This window comes from Vidua macroura, chromosome 1 (assembly GCF_024509145.1).
Source record: "Vidua macroura isolate BioBank_ID:100142 chromosome 1, ASM2450914v1, whole genome shotgun sequence".
Classification (NCBI taxonomy): domain Eukaryota; kingdom Metazoa; phylum Chordata; class Aves; order Passeriformes; family Viduidae; genus Vidua; species Vidua macroura.
The window spans coordinates 49346325-49367974 of NC_071571.1; the positions used below are offsets into that span (position 1 = coordinate 49346325).

The 21650-nt window shown below is 37.3% G+C and overlaps 1 protein-coding gene across 11 annotated transcripts in view; it reads left to right on the plus strand.

Annotated features, from left to right (window-relative positions):
• The window catches only part of CLASP2 (cytoplasmic linker associated protein 2), a 144892-nt gene that overhangs the window by 48961 nt on the left and 74281 nt on the right, over positions 1-21650 (plus strand). For 7 of the 11 annotated variants that reach the window (XM_053970743.1, XM_053970750.1, XM_053970759.1 and 4 more), the window contains exon 8: positions 9230-9376. In XM_053970743.1, coding sequence (XP_053826718.1) covers positions 9230-9376 — 147 coding nt within the window. Of the gene's footprint in view, positions 1-8647; positions 8726-9229; positions 9377-21650 lie in introns of those variants that run through there. The other 4 variants (XM_053970784.1, XM_053970790.1, XM_053970799.1 and 1 more) reach the window with 1 other exon arrangement.

The following is a 21650-nucleotide window of genomic DNA, read 5'->3' on the forward strand; positions in this document are numbered from 1 at the left end:
GCCCCTTCCCTATCACATACACTTGTGATATACATTAAAGATGAATGAACATGGTACTTATGAGTGCCTCTCTTACCCTTGCTGTGATGTAATTGATAGTTTGAAAATTCAAGTCATTAAGCCCAGGTGCTTTTGTGTCACTGAATTAAGTACTGGAAATGTCCTGAATTGAATAATTTCTCAATGGGTATCAGTTGTTTGATTGACTTAGCTGCAGATGGGTAAATATGGTGGTTCTTTTTGCTACTTTCTGAACTTACATACATCAATAATGCTAGCCATATTATTGCATTTTACGGATAGTGGTTTCTAGATAAAGCCTACTTTTATGATATATATATATATATATTGGTTTTAAAATAGGTCATTAGATTGACCAAAGAAAATGCTGGTGCTATGTGGGAATCCAGGGCATCCCTGTGGCTGCCCTGGAAGGTCTGGAACCCTGGCAGGGGGTCAGAAACCCCCCTGTACAGAGCCTCGAGAGATACTGTCTCTGATCTCTGTCCATGGAAAATAGTTTTCAATCTTACAGGATGAATTACAAGCTCTGAGTGTTTGATATAAGTAGTAATTAGTGCAGCATGGGTGCAAAAGTAGAATTTTAGGATTCTAGATAAGGGGTTCAAAGGAGGCAAGATGGAGGAAACTGGGCGTGCCTTGTTCTTTTTCTTCTTCTTCATGCCCTCCATGTTTCACTGTGGTGTTGGCATTTTTCTATTGGTTTGGGCTGGGGACACACTGTTCAACATGGGTGATAGATACTGGCACATTATTGTAAATATAGCACACGTAGTTTCTAGTATATAATGTTTGTAACATCCCACTGAGGGGCAGAGCCCTACACACTGCAGTGCAAGACAGACCTGCTGCAGGTCAGAGAGAAAATACTTTAGATAAGAAGAAATAAACAACCTTGAAAACCAGCAGAGACAAATTATGACTCCTTCTTTGGCAGTGGAGCTGAAAGACATAGACTTCACAATCTTGGGGTCATCTAAATATCACAGATCCTGACGGTGCTATTGAGAGTTGGATACTTGATGTATAAGCAAAAGAAATTTGTGAAGAAAGAAATAAAACTACTTCTAGAGATGAAATAATAAAGACAGTAATTAAACCAAGCCTACTGAGGAAAGACTGGGCTGTTGGCTTACAGGATATTTTACATGCAAATAGTGGAGTTTATACTTCAAGAAGATACTTGAAGTGGCAGCTTTTTTAGAGGGCAGCTTAAGCAACAGAGTGAAGGGTTTGGCCACAAGTAAGGTCTGAATTCAGACAGGCTACAACAGTTAAATTAACCATCACTTTTGATAGAAATTATGAGTCTTTTAGGTGTAAAGTGACTCACAAAAATTTACTAGGCATCGAGTAAAAGTTCTGTTACAGCTTTTTCTTTTTCTTTCTTTTTCTATCAAGTTTTAAAGTGAATTCCCTGCTTTCATTTTAATCAGTGTCTGGATAGGGAAAGTCTCTGAGGGAGTGCTCACTCATTTAGCGGAAATCTTGAGTGCTTCAGAAGTTACTGTCTTTCTCAGCTTTAATTCTGGTATTTCATAAGAGAGCAAAACATTTCTGCTGCAGTAGGTATGTTTTAGTTTGTGCTAAAATAGCGTAGTATCCCATCAGTTTATATGTTACAGCTAGTGAGTCAACTTCTGTGTTCAAAATGTCAAAAACTTTCAGTCTTGGATTTCTTATGCAAGGCAGCTCTGTGTCCTTCCTACACCTTTTTGCCTTCCCCCTGCCTAAAAGGCACCTGACTTGTTAACATTTCAGTGCTGGACATAGTGCAGTGTGGTCCAAATAGCATGGCCTAAAGCAGTAACATAGTACAGATGTTGAACAATAATGTTACATACTTTTATTTTAAGCCTTGCTGTTCAGTCTTGAATCCTATTTTAGATGTTGACCTTGTCATGAATTCTGCAGAACCTCATTATCTTTCTCTTCCCTTTTTACTGAGAAAATGGTGCTTTGTTTGCTAATAGGTTGTAGACTATTAAGTGTTGATTCAGAAGGCTATTGAACGTGCCTTAGGAAGGATGTAAAAAAAGTTAAATTGATGATTTTTAAAGTACAGTGATACTGACTGCATCTTCAGTTTTCAGTAAGTTTGCTGAGAAATGTTCAGTAACATTTGGGAAATGTTACACATTTGTAACAAAAGAAAGTCCAATTGCAAGAATTTAGAAAGGACTAAATGATTTATTATACCATGTGTACTATGGTAATTTTACAGATACTGTAAAAATGTAAAATATGGCAAGATTTGCAGAAGCTGTCTTAAATTTTAATAGGTAAAAATTAGAAAAGTACTTGGGTTTACAGGAGATATTCTAGAGCTAGAAATGGGAATGAAGCTTTACTTGGGAGCAGAATTAGCTCAGTTGCTTATTTGAGCTTATTGCAGCTTTATTTGAAACCTGTTGTTAAGTATTATCTTTTACCCAGACAGTAGTAAGATAAATTGTAAGACTGTCTTTTCTTTGGGGTTAGGAAAATAACACTGGGGATACATTATTTTTTTTTAATTAATCTTTTTTTGACATAGTCCTTCATGAAACTCTGGAGCAGAATGGATAAACTACTAATGTCATTAGAATAGGCCTGTATTAAATGTGGATAATTATTGTGGCATGTGCCATTGCCACTCCTAAATATTTCTTTTTTAAAAGTCTGTTAGGTCTAGTATTTTCTTCCTAATTTTTCTTCTTTTCTTTTATCCTATTCATTGAGGGTCATGTTTTAAAAAAGACCAAATGCATACAGCAGAACAAAAAAAAAAACTCAAAAGCAGGTGTGAGCCTGTTACTGATGAATGGAATGTAGGAGAGCTGTATTTTGCTTTTCTTGTTGAAAAATTAGGGGAACTTTATTAAAATTTGAGATCAGATGAACAGCAAAATTTAACTGATAAATATTTGCCGTACTCCTGTTACTGACTCTTGCTCCCCTTACTTGCTGCCTTTTTGATATTTTTTTTTTTAAGACACTAGTTCACTGGAACTGCCTGAAAAAATAGCATGTGAAAGAATATGTTTGGTTTAAGAAGTCTGGGGGATTTTTGAACCAAGTTTTGTAGTTCTTCAAACACTGTTCTTGGTTTGTTTTTTTTTTTTTATCTCATCCATCCCCTGTGAGATTACTGCAGAAAAGTGAGTCTCTTCTGGTAGGAGTTTGAGATTTTGTTGATGAGCATCAGCATGTATTGCACACAAGAGAACCATTTGCCAGTGCTGTCATCAGTACAGTTGCTTCCTGCAGGAAGGCAAAGAGAAGCAAAAGAGGTAACATGAAGTAAAGTTAAATCCATCAGCAAGTGTCTTCACGTTACTTCTGTGCCTCCACTCTGGTCCCAGGCAGAGCCATGCTCCATCACTGTGGGAAGCAGGCTTTTGTTTGGGCATGAGAATTTGTCTCCTAATGGTTTAGGATCCCAAGACCTGCTGTGGCACAGGGAAAATGCCAAGCAATGACACCTTTATGATAGATCTGAAAGTTCTTAGGTGCAATTTATCTGTCCAGCCATAGGTGTCTGGTGCCACTCAAGGTGCCTTGAAGTATCCACAGTAGTGAGCAGGCATGACACAAGAACTGCAAGAGATCTGTGGCCTTCTGGAATGTCAGCTGGCCACCAGACAAGATGCCCAGGACTGTCTAAACTGGTTTTAGATGACTGTGCTTAGGCAAATGAATCCTGTCCTTTGTGTCAGGACAAACAGATTTGGACTGTATGGAATGCCTGATGTGTAAGGGATAAAGTCCTCACTAAATGATGTGGGGCATTGGCTTGAAGTATGGATTAGAGGGATCAGCTAACTTGATGCATGTTTAGTGCTTGTGGCTTCATTTTCATGCTTGACAGACGTTGTTGTAGGCCGCACCAGTTCATCTGGAATTGAGCTAATGATCCAGTCCCAGATGTTCCAAGTAATTGATGCAGTCTATGTTTGTAAGTCACTGAAGGGAGACTGGCAGTGGGTGTCTTGGTAGGCACAGAAAGGGAGAGTGACTTGGAAATTTAAAGAGTTCATCTACTTGGAGTTTCTTTGCTTAGGCCGGATTTTGCAATTTTCTCATAAATAATTTGTAGTGTGAAAGAGGAAGTGTCATCAGTAGGTAAAAACCAGTATTTGTTAGCAAAGCTGATCATGATCCGTTATTTAAGTAAAATTGATACAAATGTTTTGAACAGAAGTCACTTTAAAAGCAATTTATTAGATATGTAAATATTAAATTTACTGTGTTCTCTAGTTTGACTCTTATCACTCTACAGTAAAATACTGCAAGTTGGTATTTACAAACCTAGTTGTGTTAGATATCTAAGATATTGCTACTGAAAACAGTATCCAGATTTGCCTTTATTGCCAGCTTTAGTTAAGTGTTACTGCAGGGGATCCAGTTTTTTCGCCTTCATGGTGTCACTTGAGGATCTGCTAACTCAGAAGTCAGTTAACTTCTGATTTCCTACTGCTGAGTAGCGCAGGTAGAATATAGATCTTGTATTTGTACTGCTGTGTAGGTGATACTGTGTTTAATTTTTCTGTTATTGACTATGACTAACAAAATGTTAGATACCAAAATGTCACATTAGTTATACGAATCTTCAAACCAGCTGAGGTGAGGGCTTGAGTTGCAGTAACAATAAATGTATTCTAATTTAATCTTTGAAAATATTTTTTATCTCTGGATATGAAAAACTTCAGATTTCTCTCTAGATTCTCCTTGTCACTGGATATATCTTTACATTTACTGGATACATAATTACCTTTACTGCTGTATAGGCAAATCACAGTAAGTAGATTGTTCTGAAGTTTAAAATATTGCAAGTACTAGAATGTTCTTTGAGTATCAAGTCTCATTATAAGTGTTTATGCTTTGATCTCTCTGAATACTTCAGAAAACATACATTACATATTTGTGATCTGGCCCCCAAGAGTAATGCTGCAAGGCAGGAAGATAGCACATATATCTTGTTTAATTTTAGTTCAAATGACATAGTTTGTTTCTTAAGAATTTTAGTGTTTAATGCTTTATGATAGTTCAAGTTTTGGTCTGTCTGCATGGATTTAAACTTTGAATAACTTTGGTAAATTTTAAGTTCTGAAAGTGTGGTGGACTTTGAGTTCTGATGTGTCCTGCAGGTTGGTTTGGAGGGTCTTTTACTGGAAAGATTTCTTAGACAACTCTTCAAAGATTTTGTAGAAATGCACAGCAGTTCATTGATAGCAGTTCACTTGGTGCACTGTACCTGCAGAACATCCTCTATGCTGCAGATCTCTGCCCTCCATTAGAAGAAAAAACTTGTAATGCTTCGATTTTGAATCCTGAGTCCCTAGCTCTGTGAAGGTAAAAACAACCTTTTCTTGAATTTTTTTCTTCCCCTGCTTCGAAGTTGCTCATCAGGAAGAGAGCTTGTACCAGAGTGAGAGCATTTGTTGCTCATCAGGTTTCTTCAGAAGCTTTTGTCAGTACAACATTCCAGGCTCTTCTCTGTATCCTATGCTTACCTCCAAAACTCCTTATCCACTGTGGTTTAAAATACTACATATCAAGTACATGAACAATGTTGTGAGATTTAACTGAGGCTTAGTGTCTTTAATTTATTGTGTTTTCCCTCTAACATGTTCTGTGGGTTGCTAGCAATTCATACAACTTTTTATTTTTAGTACTTTGGAGCTTTGTTTTAAAACGCTATTTGGATAATACTTTCTCAGCTGTCAGGTATATTTGCATACATAAAATTTGATACTCTGAAAGTGTTAAAATTACCTAGAATGAAAATTATCCAGCCATTTTACAATGAAAAAAGTTTGCATCTATCAGATGGCTTTGTTTTGAAATACCAATTACATTTAGGCTATTATGACTTCTGTTGTAGAGATACATTTTGTTTGTAGACTGCATAAAACTAACATTAGAGGCACAGTTTGATACTGAAATACAGCAATCCCCATGCTCTCTGTGTTGGCTGTCAGGAGCTCCATCCCTGCTCCCTTGGCCAGCCAAAGGCACGGTAGTAAAACCAGATTGAGCGGAACTGCTCCTTGATTATGCCCTGGGGAGCAACACTTACAACTGGAGCTGGGCTTCTCCATGCTGAAGTACATGGAAATGCTTTTACAGGAGCTACCAGCAAGTGGATCTTTGCAGATGAATGAGAGTGCATGGAAGGCAAATATAGGGGAAGCAAATATAATGCTCTATTTTCATGAAGTGCTATAAATACAGACTTCAGGTTTTGGATCTTCACAGTGTAAATCTTATTTCTGAAAATGGAGTGTCCCTAAAGATCATTTGGGATTTTGATGTTAAATCTTAGGGAAATAAAAGTGTAAAGGCCTAAAAGGATGGGAAAAACCTCTGGTTTCTTTAAGACAGTGTGAAATTTTCCTGCTTATGTTTATTTAAAAAACAAACAAATCCAGAACAAAAGAGACTCAGCTGCATTATCACTTTTGCATTATTAGAATTCAAACAGATAATTTTCAGCCATTAATTTTACATGCTTATGGTACTGTGCTGTTATTTTGGAACACTTCAAGTAACTGAACAGTAATTTTTAATTTATTTTAACATAAACTATGAAAAGTCTGGTTAAGAATACCCTTATATCAGTGGTTTAAATCAGTTCTGTGTATCTTAAAAAAAACCCACATTTATTTTAAAAAGATGAATTTTATAGGGACTGAAAGACTGCATAAAACTATTTCATCATGTATATTTTTAATCCATTGTTAGCAATCTTCTAAATGTATGAAAAAATACTCTTTAACTAAATTAATTAACTAAAGTAATTTGACAGTATTACCAAGAACATTATTTAATGTAGCCTCTAATATACATAGCACGTCAATAGGTCAAAACATTTGCCTTTACATTTTTTTCTGAAATTCTATTTGCACATTTTGGGGTTGAGCAATAACTTGTAAAATTGCCCATCTTTGGTATTCCTTCTTAATGAATTGTTTGGTAAAAATAAAATTCTTTTATCTGAGTCACTGGTTCCCAAAGTACATAGTTGTTTGGGGTTGTGTAGATTTTTCTTGATTAGGAGATTTTGCATAAATGAGCAAATGCGCACGTTCTGTTTTTAAGGTTGTATTGCAAATAACTTCATTGTTTCAAAGGTTTGTGTAATATTTGCATATCAGTGCAGCATTGTAGAGCTGTTGGGTAGTAGCATGAAAGTCTGGCCTGTTACTTCATCAGATTTGAAAGTGCAGCAACAGAACCATTTTTATTGGCAAAGCCTGTTCACTTTTAGTCTGTTTTCATGATTTAATGAAAACACATGTTAGTGTTGATCTGATACTGCTGTTCAAAAATCTGCAAGATATTTTTAATTTAAAATTACCTGTAATGCTGCAGGTATCCTAGGTATTAACCCTTGCCATTTACCCTTCCATGACAGTGTTTAAGTCATTTTACTTAATCTGGGCTTTGTGTTAGTGGTTTTCCTTGCTTGAAATCTTAATGTCTGGGTCTGTTTAAGATAGTGAGAGTAAAAGCATCAGGAATCAAAATGTATTCTGGCTCAGCCCGTATGCTGAGCGGGAGTGCTGTTTCCATGGCAACACACAGGACAGTGAGGGGGAAGGCTGATGCTTTTTCCTTCGATTCGGAGAGTTTACAGATCCAAACAAATACTCTTACCAAGATTAACTTAAAATCAGTGTTTGTAAGAGAGGAGGAAATAATGAAAATTGTTAATATGCATCCGTATTTTTCTTGTGGTGGTTTATTTCTTTGATCATGGAGATTCATTAGTGCAAAACACAGCTTTTGGCAAATGCTAGAAAAATGTGCTAACCATAGCAGCAGTGATCTTGGACACATTAAATGCAGGGTGTTCTGACATTCGATGGTGCTGCCAGTGCTGCTGGACAAAAACCCTGCCTTCCTCTGGGAAGCTACATTGTTAAATATAGTTGACATTTCCCTGGGAGCAAGTTCTGAATAAGCAAAGGGTAAACAGTTAACCGTTCCAGAGATGATGAAGTTTTGCAATTAAAATTTTTGTGGCTTTTTTTTTTTTTAACAAATGGCAGGTTTTAAAGCAGGTAATATGCTATATTGGTCTTTCATTGCTGTAGTGCAGCTGTGTCTCAGCCTCGCCCATTTTATTTATTACAGGAACCATAGGCTGGATGTTTTCTGTGCTCAAGCTTATAGATAAATCCTTCTTTCCTAAGTGGGTGCAGAAAATATTATGTTTGACTGTTGGAATATGTTGGGGTTCTTTTAAGGCATAATATTTTGAATTGAGACTGTTTAGTCACTAGACATTAATTTCTTTCATGAATAAAAATACACAAACCTGAAATTATAGGAAAGAGGAGTGCAAGCCCTGGAATATTGTCTGCCTGTCTAATTTTTTAAACGAAGGATTGGAATAGTGGCAAATACCATGTGTGGGAATGAATTTATTTGCATGGAGAATTTTCACCTTTTCCTCTGGCGTTGGCTCCCAGAAGATGATGTCACCTTGCAGCTCATTGGTTGTGCAGCACCTAGTGCAGGGAAGGGAGAGAAAGATGCCGGCACAAATCTCAGTGGTGGATCTAGGGTGTTTGCGAGCACATTTTGATAGAATCTTTGATTAGTATTAAGAATTTACTGCATGTGGCCATGTGAGGTGCTGGGTCCGTCCTAGGGTGAGGGGATTGAAGAGCTATCAGAGGAATGAGGCGACTGATCTGCAAGAGGATCTGTGATTGTAAGTTGAAAAATCTGGGTGGAAGGAAGGAGACAGGGAGTGCTAGTTAGACACATTGTAGGAGGATGTGTAGCAGAAAATGCATGCATGAGTGAAAGAAGGAAAAGGAGAAGCATTTTTCTTCGTTAGACCAGTATGATAAAGATTATATTAAGGGCTTTCCTTTTGGGAAAATATTAAGAAATTATTAAAAAAAATCAGTCTGTGCAAATATATTTTTTCTTTGTGGGAGTGGATGTGTAGGATTCGTTTTTTTATGCTCAGTTCTACTGTGGTTAATTATGAAGGCAAAATAATATTTTATAAGAACTTGACATGTGGAAAATGCTGTTTATCTCCCATTGTCATTTTATTCCTAGATCAGAGAGAGGACAAATTGATAATACTTGGTTTTATTTATGCATTTTGTGAATTTCTGTGAAATGTGAAGGAAAATAGTTTGTTAGGAAATTAAAATACATCCATTCTAATAGCTCTATTTTTATTTAACATATTGTTTTCTAGACAAAAGCTTTGATGATGAAGAGTCAGTGGATGGAAATAGGCCATCGTCAGCTGCTTCAGCCTTCAAGGTTCCAGCACCTAAAAAGCCAGGAAATCCTTCAAACAGTGCAAGAAAGCCAGGATCAGCTGGTGGGCCTAAGGTTGGAGGTAATGTAAAGCTATTCAGATTCTAATCAGTGTTCCCAGAAACCTTGGCAGAGCAGGCACAAAACAGAGAACTTTGGAAGGTGATGTTTAATTCATGACTGCAGTATTTTTGCAGAGCTGAGAACAGTAAGGGACCCTGTTTTATGTAATTATTAATCTGTAAAGGTGTGTGCATATCTGTCTGTTTTTGTGAATGTACACTGAGCTTATAAAGGTCTCTCATAAATAAAATTAATGTCTGGAGATAGCATTTGTGTTGGTGAAATCAATATATATATAGGTATGTGTGTGTATATATATACGTATGCGTGTCTCTGCTGGAATCCACACTGCATTTATTGTATATATAAATATCCTGTGAAATTCTGGAGAAGGTCTGTGTAGATGAAATTTTTACTGTAGGTCTCCACTGTTTCACGTGGCTCAAAAGGATTAGCCATCACCCAGAGCCCTCATCAGAGGTGTATGATACATCTGAATGACTTTTATTATTATTATTCTAACTGTCAGTATTGTGAAATTGGTTGTGAAAGATAAAAAATGAGGGCCAAAACCCCTGGCAGGATTTTTCTGCATGGTATGGCTATAAAGCAGTGTAATGAGGAATGCTTAGTAATTATGATCTTAGAACAGGGAAATCCGCATTTTTTTAGGGCGGGGGTAGTCTAACAAAAGCAACTGTTTACTGTTAAAGAAGTGGCTGCTTTTTTGATGGTTCATGTACACATTCAGAAAAAAAATATGTAATTCTGTGGAAATACACCATACTTCAGGTACAGGTTTTTTATGAATAAGTAGTTCTTTTAGTAAGGAGTTTTTCTAAGAGTATTTTTTCCATGTTCCTCTTCATGTAATCTCATATGTGATCTGCAAAGCAAATAGAAAATTTGGAAGAAGATATACATGGCAAACAAGCTGCCTTAAATATTTTTACATTAGTAAGATACTGCTAATGTTTTGAAAATTTATTGGTTTTCAGTAGTGATCTTAAGAATTCCTAATAAATTGAAAAGATTTCCATAGGGCTGGATCAGCACTGTCATAGTGTAACTGAGAATTGATAGGAATATATATCAGAATAGTATCAGAAAATACCACTTAAAAGACTCCATAAAGGAAATTATCTCATTGATATTTATTACTGTTGTTATTATTGCACATATTAATTGTTATAAATAGGTAAATATAAATAAATAATTATAATGTAATCTTCTTTAACCTGAAGCATGGTGTTTTTTGCATGCAAGACTTAACATACATAGTACCAGAACTGAATGCTTAGGATGGGCTTTCAATATGGGCTTTTAATAATATTTTACTAAATATAGGTAGTTTTTAATGTAACTTTTTTTACATGTAGGCTTTCACTTTACATGCTCTGCAGTAAAAACATGGAGATACAAAGTGAAGGGAGATAAGAACAAAATAACCACTTACTGATTTTTCAGTCTATCTAAAAATACAGTAGTAAAGCAGATTAAAACCCCAAAAATTAGTACATTGTTTTTTCTCTTTTTCCTATATTGCCAAACTTAATTAAAAATAAGCATGCCAAAACCAGAGTAGTTCAGTCATTCCTTGCTTTATACCATCTCCTTTCAACTGTGGAAAATACTGGCGTGTGTTTACATACCCACCTATTTCCCTTCTTTTTTTATTCTGTAGGGTGTCTGTAGTCAGTATTTTAATACAGTATTTACAAATCCTGCATCTCCTAGCCTAATCAAGAACATTAGTGTAGATGCCAAATACATTTCTTAAACAATAAGGTCATAGCCTCTTCTAGAAGTGAGGAGTTTCCTGTAATAATCTTCATATGAACAATGACACTAGGTTAGACAAGAGGCCTGGGCAGTCCACTGTCCCATCTGACAGTGGTCAGAAACAGCTGCTAGAGACATGTACAAGAACAGGAGAAGTGTCTAGAGGCACTCTGTCATTATGGGACAAAATGCTGGTTTTAGAAAGCTTTATTCCACAGAGAACCATGATCTTTGGAGAGCCTGGTTAAGGCATCCTATTCTGTTTATCCTAGAAACTTCCTGATCTTTATGACTACAACAAAACCTTGATGCTCTTTCACATCCAGTTTCTGTAGGATCTACTTTGCACATGCCTAAAGGACACCTGAGATTTTTCTCCAGCCTCAAAATCACCATCTCCATGGAGTAAATTTATAGTTATGGAAGTTGTTTGCTCTTGCTGATGTAGTAAGAATCTGCTGTATCCTACAGTCCCAAATCCTTGTGCTCACCACTGCATTCCAAGTCAGTAGTCAGTGGGCGTGCCATTTCTCGCCTTTTCCTCATAAGCTCTGGATGGGTATTTCAGGCTTTCACTGCTTACCTCGTGCTTCTGCCACATGTTGGGCCTGCTTGTCCCTTTTCTCTGACTCTCAAATATCCATTAATCCATATTCAGAAGTTGCAGTTCAGGCTTGGAGGAAGAACTAGCAGCAGCTCCTTTAACTGTGTTGCTTTTTATCTCCCTTCCACAAAAATCTCCAAAGTCATGTAAGTGACCTGCAGTTGAAGCAAGTTTTTACTGCACTTTCTCCTCTTCAGTCTTCTGTGACCAGGCAGAATTCGTGCAGATAGAAATTGGGTTGAGCAAAGTCTGAGACTACTGCAAGTTCCATTTACTTAAACTGCCTTTTATATTTTAAAGGATCCCAGAGATCCTTTTCATAGAATGTTGCTTGACAGAGGTGTATTTTCCTATTAGCTGTAGGTGGCAAAGTACAGGTTTTTTCCTAGGTCCAGAAGGGATTTGAGGCTACTCTGTCTTGATGCCAAGAAAATTGAACTCCTTAGCCATGCTGCTGGCTTTCTTACCTGCTGACACCTGTTGAATTATACCTCAGATGCCTGTGTGCTTGGCTTTTCATTATCTGTGTCATGGAGATGGTTCTTAAGGATGAAATGGGTAATTCTGCCACTGCCCAGATATGCTGTTCAAGTGAAAGGACCTGTCTGATAATTAAAAAAAAATAATTTCTCAGTTTTGGGCATTTTCCATTTAATGTAGGAAATGTGCTTTGGTGGCTTTGGAAGTGCAACATAATCATCCAGGAAGGCAGGTGAAACAGTATTTATATGAGCAGTGTCCTGCTTAGCCTGGAATTCTTTCTCCTGGTGCTGGGAATGACTGTGCCAGATATTTTCCTATTGGCAGTCAGGATGGGAAGGCTTGTGGAACTTGTAGATTTGCTGACAGGCATGATCAAGCCTACTTGAAGACAGCTTGCCAAAAAAGTTCCAGATCAGGCAGCCACAGTGGTTTCCTGCCCTGGGAGTAAAGAATCCAGCAGGCTGTTTCTTCTCTGGCTTTTCTGCTTGGAGATGTTCAGACACTGAGCTTCTTGATAGTGATGAATGAGAAGTGACAGGTCTTCCACTTAATGGGACAGTGCTTTGTTTGGCATATTTCTTATTCCATGGTCAATACACTTTGCCAAGTTAGACCTTTGCCAGCAAGCACACAGCTGATCTACTTACTTCTGATACACTTGCTTTCAGCTCTTCATTCGGGTGGTGGAGCCTCTGGAAATACCTCTTTGCTCTAAAGTCTTCTCGCTGAGGCTGTGCACTCTGTGTTCTGCCCTTGCAGAAATGGATACTCAGGGGCTTCCTCTTGGCAGTATGGCTCAAGCAGCTTTTTAATCGTAAGGGACACCATAATTTACAGTAGAAAAGGACTTGAGTATGTCAGCCAAATGAGTTATATTCCTGTCCCTGTGCTGTTCAAGATCTCTTATAGGTCTTTGGCAAGTTCTCTTGCAAATGTGAAAGCCCTGTTCCAAGTCTTCTAGGGAATTGCCTGCTTGTATACCATTTCAAAGCTTTATGTAATCTAAGTGTTAGTAGGAAACCTCAGGCTGCCTTAACAAGAAGTCTGGCATCCTCTCTTTTCCCAAAATGTCAGTTTAGGTCAGTATTCTTCAAAGTGGATTAAATGTAGAAATGGTGATTCTTCAAGAGAGCCATTTGGCATTTGGAAGAAATGCTTGCTGATGAAATATAATCATGACAGAAGTTTCTGTTAACTTTCTTTTGAATTGTTTTACAGAAACCTCTGTGGGGCTGGAGCATTAGTCTTAGTGTTGTGATTTGAAACAAGGTGAACTTCATGCTTTTTGCAGCGTTTCCTGCAGGAAGATACTGCATGGTGTATTTTTATCTGTATTTCATTGGAGTTTTTTTTAATCTTTAGTACATTGGTGGGCTGGCAATATTATGTATTGGTTATTGTTTTACACTGACAATATTGTTACACTTTTTGATGTATCTAATGTATCTGTAGAAATCAAGTAACTGGAAAACCTGGTTGAACCAGGTGAACAGTTTGGCAGTAGAAGGCTGCGAGAACTATAGTTACACCATACATGAAGGAACTGTAGGAAGCTGTTCCTAGCTTTAGGAAATTTTAAGTTAGGTTTTTGTATGTGTCATTATGCTTTTTTTCCCTTCTCAATAAGACATACAGGTCTTTGTTAAAAAGTATTAAAATGGTGCTTATTTGCTTTTTTTGGCTTGATTTCCTAGCAGAAGACATTTGGAAGCCTTTGTCCTTTAGTAGGACAAAATTTAAATGAAAAGGCCCTGTGTAAAACAAATCTGAGACAGAAAGATAGGTGAATCCTCAGCCAGTTGAAGCTAACCTCATTAGAACTACGTGCTGTAGTTAAAAAACATAAGTGTTGAAAGGGCTTCAGTAATTGTGGAACTGTAAATACACATGGTTAGTGAATGGACTTGAAACAAGATAGATTCACGCTCACTGTATCGATTGTCTCCAGACTCAAGAGAGTTCTATGTTCACTTGTACAAAAAAGAAAAAATAATTCATAATAATTAATGCCCACAAGGGTTTGTTTTTTTTAATTGAATTCTGCAGAAAGAAAGTTCATTAATGTCTCCTCTATTATTCTTCTTAGCCCTCATTAAGTGATTTCTAAAGTGCTCTATTTGTTGTGCAAAATAAACCAGGATTTTTTGGTTTTCCTTGTTCTACCCTGGTCCTTTGTATGATGTAAAGCTGCACTGAGGTAATATCAGTCAGCAAAGCACCCCTGACATTCTGTGGCACTTTGTTTCCTTTTTGATTTACAGGTGGTGGTAAAATTCAAGGATTTTTCTTCAACATCCCAGCTAAAAAGTCTTTTTGTCATTTTGAGCAGCCTTAGAGATTAGCCTTGGGTATCAGAGTCTGAATCAGAGAATTTGTTGCAGAATGCCTGTTTGCTTCCTTTTTCCCACAGTTAATGTCAATTCACTTCCATCCCAAGAGATCCTTGCCCATGGAATTGCTGGTTTGCAATCCTGTGGTCATGAACTGCAGCTATTTTAATCTAATCCAGAGTTCAGAGAGGAAGGAGGACTTTCAACTTTCTGTGTCTTCTGAGAGTTACTGGATTTTGTTGTTGTTTATTCCCCTGAATGACACTTGATGTTAGGGTTTCCTTCCATACAATCAGTGCTCTGTTCTCCTTGGACCATTATAAATGGTTGTGCAATCGCTGGGGTTTCCATTTGTGTAGTAAATACTTTCCTTTGCAACTCTCTTCAGCAGGGGAATTGAAAAACACCTTAATAAGGAATCTGAATGAAAACAAACAAACATGATAAATTATGAATATATATATGTATTCACACCTATACATATATCTTCAGAAAATATGTATATGTGTCCATAGCACTGTTCATTGGTCTATGTGTTCTGTGGGTCACCCAAGTGATAGTTCATACTACCCTGTTTTTCACTAAATTTCTGGAAGTTTCAGTTAAATTGTAGGATTCATTATGTTGATATAAGCATGATACTATATCAGACAGTCTTTTCTCAAAAGGCTCATAGTCTGGAAGTCCGCTTATAAATGGATAAAATAGGGAGAGAGTGCCAGTGGAGCACGAATGAAGAGGTCTGGAGATAAAAGCACACCGCAAGATGTAGCCCAGCCTGCTTGTGACATCTCTGCCTGGGGTTCTGGTCCCAGACATCTTACTGGCAATCGTGGTTGTACCAGACAGTGAAGAGAATAAGGAAGACAACCCACCCCCCCCCCCCATGTTTAGCTCCTGACACTGAGTACTGATTATTTGAAGCAGTAGGAAGGGGAAGCAATTTGTTTGTATTTTCATGTGGGTTAAACTAGAAGGAAAAAGAGGGAGGAGGAAGATGGACTAAAATCAGCTGATCCTGCAACTTGGAGTCTTTATGGACTGTGACTGTGTTGAAGAGTAAGCAAAGACAACCATTCCAAAATGTTCCTGCATTGCTGCTTTGTGGAGTAGCAGGTGTGATTCCTCTTCATAGGGTGGTGTGTTGGTGTGTGGGAGAAGAATCTTAATAAACCTGTTTCATTTCTTTTGACAATGGTATATGCTTTCAAACAGAGAAGCAGGGAATGGAAATTATATTTGTAATGTAAGTATTTGCACCTGTGTTGGAAATTATTTTTTGGAATGTATAAATTAAATGTTTTTTAAAATATAAGAGAAAAAACAACACTTCAAAGTCAAGTTATTTCGACCTTCTGTCTTACTCTAGTGAACTTCTAGAAGTAAAAGATAAAAATATATTATCTAGAAGATACAGAACTGGTAATTGTGTAGTTTGTGGTGACAGGTGGTGTGAATTGTTGTTATTGAAGTGTCTGTTTAAATTGTTCCAGAAAGGAATACACAAACGGGCACTGACAAGAGTAATGAAAATTCTATATTACTGAAACTATTATGTCACAGTATCTCAAACCATTCTGTTTCAGCATCAGAATTACAGATGGTACAAATCAATTGTTTGTGTTCCTGCTTGTTCTCAGTAATTTCTGTAATGTGAAATAATTAGTGCAATTTTCCCCTTCAAGTGTAAAACTAGGATCAAATTAAAGTAAAATGTAAATAAGCTATTAGTAAGTTACATTAAAAACTGAAAATAAGACTAATGCTATCATGTTTATAAAATTAGAATAACTTCCAAACTCACCTGTTGAAACTGAACAAATGGGCCAGGGTCGCAAATGTATGTCCTTTTAATTATTTATGAAAACTGAGTGCCAGGGGAGAAAAGTAATACATGAGTACTTTGAAAGATTACCCTGGGAGCGTGAATATTGTGCATGAGTTGAAAGATGACTGCATGAGCTTCCGGTTGAGTAGAAACCAACATTAATCAATTTGAGATAAGCCTAAAAAAACAGGCATCTCTGTTCTCGCTGCTTGTGGAACTGCTTGGCTTCTTCCACATCCCGGCTTTGGTCTTACCTGATGTATGCTATCCAAACTTTGTACTAAGTATAACATTGTTTTTTGCCTTGATTTGTAATTTTCTTATTTACTGTGTGCTTGGTAAATGTTTATTAATTGAATTGATGGCCACAGCATGTCTGTGAAGAGCGAGTATTACTTATCTTTTATATCTGTGAAACTGTGTACAAAGGAATTGAGGCTAAACTTGCTGAAACTATGCATTCAGTGTTAAGAATCAGCTTCAGACATTACTAAGTTTATTGAAGCATGTAATATTCAATACAAAATTCCAAAGGAATTTGCATGCTCAAGAGCAGCTTCAAATTTTACTGCATGTGTGCTGGTGCTGTCATCTTCAGTCCACCTAAGAATTATTTTGTGCTTCCTCTTAGTACAGGAGTCCTTTATTTGTAACTGATTAACATGTCACACCTCAAGGCTTGAGATGTGCTATCCTAATAGTTGAAAACCTGGCACCACTTTCTTCCTTGTAAGTGCACTTACTCCTAATTTCTGCTTGTCCCTCCTGCTCCTGTTCTCTCATGGGGTGTATAATTGTATGGAGAGACCTGCTTAGCATCTCAGCCCTCAGAGACAGCATACTCACTTGTTGGGTGGAAACTTCTGTTCATGAGCAATGTCCCTGGCATGTAGGAGGAATGTTTTAATGGAACAGGGGCAGTACAGGGCTGTCTTGGGAAGTTCTGTAACTGTGTCTGCCAAATTTCCAACATAGGCAGATAAAGTAAGGGATACAAGGTATTATAAAGGTATTTCAAGATATTGTGCTGTTTTGTTCAGTTTATGCTGCTGTTTCAGTTTGAATGACTTTCTGGGTGCCTCAGGGATGATGATTTTTGGCATTGGAGGAAGTGGGGTGGACAAGTCAGTTCAGAGTGAATGTCAGTCACTGGGGCTGAACATGACAGGATTCATCTGTCAGTTTCCTTAAAGTAGGCTTTCTGGTGAATGCTTTTCTATTCTGCTTGGTCACTTGAATTGTTTTCTAAGCTGGTTAAAAACAACAGGAAGGCTTTGCCAGTGGAGATGCTGGGAAGGAAAAAAAAAGGTTCATTTGGGTTTAGTATTGTATCTGATGATTTAAAAACATTATTCTGAAATTCATTTCAAAAACTCAGCTGGCTTATGTTGGAACAACTGAACAGGTTTGCTGATACTAGTTGCCTGCCTGGGTATCTTTGTCAAAGGCAGCTTCAGTCAGAGGCATTTTAGGCTAAGTTACTGAATCATGAACTGCAGTGGCCCATGAGACTGGTACAGGTTCCTTTTGCTGTTCTCTCACTCTCCTGTTTCCCTCTATGCAGGTAATAACTACCATAAGACAAATGTGTTGAGCAACCCAGTAAGTTAATCTCCCAGTGAACTTCTGTTTGTGAGGTTTCTCTGGTAGACAAGGTGTGGGCTTGCAAAAGTTTATGATAACAGAGAGGTTTTGGAGAATGGGGAGTTAACTTGTTTGCAGATGCAGTTGCTGTTTTCTCAGGAAATGGACACAAGGCAGCCGAAATTCAGTTGATGAAAACTTCTCTAAGCTAGAATCTCTGCAGCTCTTAATGGTTTGGTCTTCCCCACAGTTTTATTGGCAGAGTTGTGTCAATTAGCAGCATGATCTGTTTCTTAACTTATACAGCAAAGCCAGTAAGTGATGCTGACAGTACAAGTTACTTAATTTTATCTTACTTACTACTTAATTTTATCTAAGTTGGTCTAATTATATCCATCCTATAGGATTTACCAGTGTAATTATCTGAAACTATGGGTCTTGTCTAAAAAAAAAAAAGTCTTGTCTAATGTTAATCCAAGTGGTTTTTACTTGAGCACCTGCTGCTTCTTTGTTGCTCTTAAATGTTTTCCTAACTTAAGCAGGCAAGCTGAAAGCATCTATACGGAGTGACTCTCAATCACCCAAAGATGAAAGAAAATCTTTGTGCTTCATACAGATACTTGAGACTGAAGAATACTTATTTGCTAGTTTTATGGGAGGTTTTATTCAGGTATGTCAGTTGAAGTTCACGGATCAGTTTTTCAAACATGGGAATAAGAGCATTTAGAATGTTAAAATCTGTTAATACATCAAGTCTCTATGCACAGTATATCAAATAGCTTTAGATAACTCAGTAGTTTAAAACCTGAAGGGAATTTTCAAAACTTCTCAGTCTCCAGCCAATTTTCTGAACATTTGTTTCCTGTTTTACAGAACCAGACTTAGGAAAAGATGCTATTCTAGACTATTTTTGTAATCTCATGATACCTGAAAGGATAAAGAGAGTCCTTACTGAGTTACTGAGATTGAGATCAGTCTGTACAGGAGAGTAGTATCAGAGTAATTTGCCTTAAAAGTCACCCTTGCCATCTCAGGGGTTGTAATTCAGATCATGAAGCACTGGAAATTTCCTTCCCTGGCCCCCAACAGATACCTCAACATTATTTACTTTAATAGTAAATAATGAGGCCTGACCCAAGGATGAACAAGTAGATTTTGCAAAGACTGAGAGCTACAGAAGATTTCAGGAAAAATCCCAGTTACAGAGACTAACAGACAGCAGAATGTACATTCAAATAATTAAATATGACACTTGCAACATCTGCCCACCATGGCTGGGAACAGAATGTGGTTATTATTGCAACTACCATGCTGAAGAAACAATTAGGTTTCGTGTCTTCATCATTGATAGGATTGTTGTGATCTATTATTTATAGCTTGTGTGTGCATTGGCTTGTTTGTTTGTTTATTTTTGTTTGGTGTCAGCACTTTCCTTAGATCCACTCCACTCCCGGTCTTGTGAGAGAGGCTGTCCATTTCACCATGTAGCTTTTGCAGTTGTCCTTCCTTGAGTTCATTTTGTTTAAGTATTGCTCTATTCCCCTCAGCCTATACTTAGACTTTCAGCAGCTGTACTTTTTTAAGCTGCCCGGGCTAATTTCCTTCCATGTCTTCTCTAACTCATTTGTATCCTGAGTCAGCCACTGGATTGTGCTGTCTTGGTGTTTGTTTGGCCCCACAGTGAGCCAGACTAGGGAACTTGCTCAGTGAAACTATTCATCTTGGCCAGTTTATTTTATTCTTGGTTTAGCCCCTCCCTTTTATGACTTAGTGCTCAGCCGTACCAGTGCTAGAATGAGAGAGGTCAGTAGGAGTGAGTGGGAGTTGCCAGTTAACCTATTATATGAAAAGCTGAGTAAGTACTTGAGCTTATCCTGCCCATTTATCCCACGCAGAGCTGAAGCTGCTGTCTGTTCCTAATTTACAGCTGATTGTTTGTTAACCTACAAAGCCAAAAGGGTAACAGTAGTTTTTTCTTTCAGTCGAGAATGAACTGCATGTTTTGCTTCAGTCTCTGATAGATAAGAAAAGAAGTTTTTGAATTGGCTGAGACAAAGGTGTAACATTTAGTCTTTCCAAAAAAAAAAAAAAATTGTAGTCCCCATCATTTTACTGTAGGTGTATTCTTAAGTAAGATAGTTGTTGCCTACAGTTAGAGACTTCTGCAGGATAAAAGACATCTGAGAAACAGTATCCCTTTCAGAGTTTACTGATGTTAAATTGTGATGCATGTTGTATCAGAAAATAGTTGGGTTTTTTTTTTTTAGGGAAATATTTTGAGAAAAGTATTTAGGAACAAAAAGTGAAACAGTTTTTGAGTATTTGTTAGACTTGTAAGTTTCTATACCCTGAAATTCCCTTTTTTCACAGTGAAATTTTTTGTTGTAAAATTTTTGGCAAAAGTCTTATGAAAGTAGAAAAAAATGAATTTGACTAGTAAAGGCCTGCTACCAAATACAAATGGAGCAAATTTTTTTTTTTATACTTTTAGGCCAGCACTTGTGTACTTTATTTAACAGTTAGGCATGCTTTGAATTAGCGGTTCTTTTTTTCAAAACAGGAATACAAGTCCAAAAATCACATTCAGCATCTTTTTTTTTTTTTTCCATATATTGTTGTCCCATTGTTTTGTCATCCCATGATGTACAAATTTGCAGATAATACTGGGGAGAGCATCAAGGCAGTAGAGCAAGTGAACATTCCAAAGTTGTGATATATTGGAAGTATTTCAAGTGTTTTAGTCTGAAGAGTGGAAGAACTCAACTGCAGGAATTAACTCCTGGGTCAAAAAAATGATTTCACAAAAGGCTGGGTAATTCCCTTGCTTGCATACAGTACCCTTTCTGGTGCTGAGTTATTCTCAGTGCTGAACTCAGCCTTATGACTGGAATAAACCTTCTTCCAAAAAAAGACTCCTAGGGCCTTGCAAAGTGTTAGAAACCTTTATGTTTAACTCATGAAAGTGTCATCTCTGTTAGCAGTCTGCAGGAAGTGAGGGATTTTTTTTTTTTTTGCCTCTATTTCCAAACTCACTGAGCTTCAGTTTAAAAAAGAAAACAAACCTGAAGATGCACACACAAAAAAGAGAAACCTATCAAAACCCCCCACCACTCCACTGTAAAACTGAGAGAGGCTTCAGCTGCCATGATGTGCTTCCATTTCAAGTCTGTCTGTTATGTTTGATATATTCTCACCAGCTTCTTGAAGTAGAACTGAGGCTTCCAGGGCTCTCTGAGAATCTGTCTAACTAGAAGGTTTGAAGGATAAGAAAAAGTAAAGGTTAGGAATGAAAGCTAACAAACAATGTGCATAAATGTCTTATATGAATTTTTATTCCTCTCCATGAGAGAATTTTTTTCTTCTGGGTCTCAGCTGAAAAAAAGCTCAGTTGGATTCAAGTCCAAAGACAGGGTAATATAATTAACCAGCTGATGAGGCTCTGGATTTTAGCTGTGTGCTGAGCATTTAAAAATGTTAAAAATGCAGTGGGGTTAAAGCCCCCTAGAATTGTTTATAGTGTTCTTGCCTTTAGGAATGCAGTAGCTGAACTTGTCCGTATTTGGTCAAAGGGCTGTGTGTTCCGTGGGGAGCCTTGAACATGCACTTTTCAGTGGAAGGAATTAATACTAGAGAGATATATAAGAAATTAGTAATCACAAGCTTGGTCTGAGAAGGTAAGCAA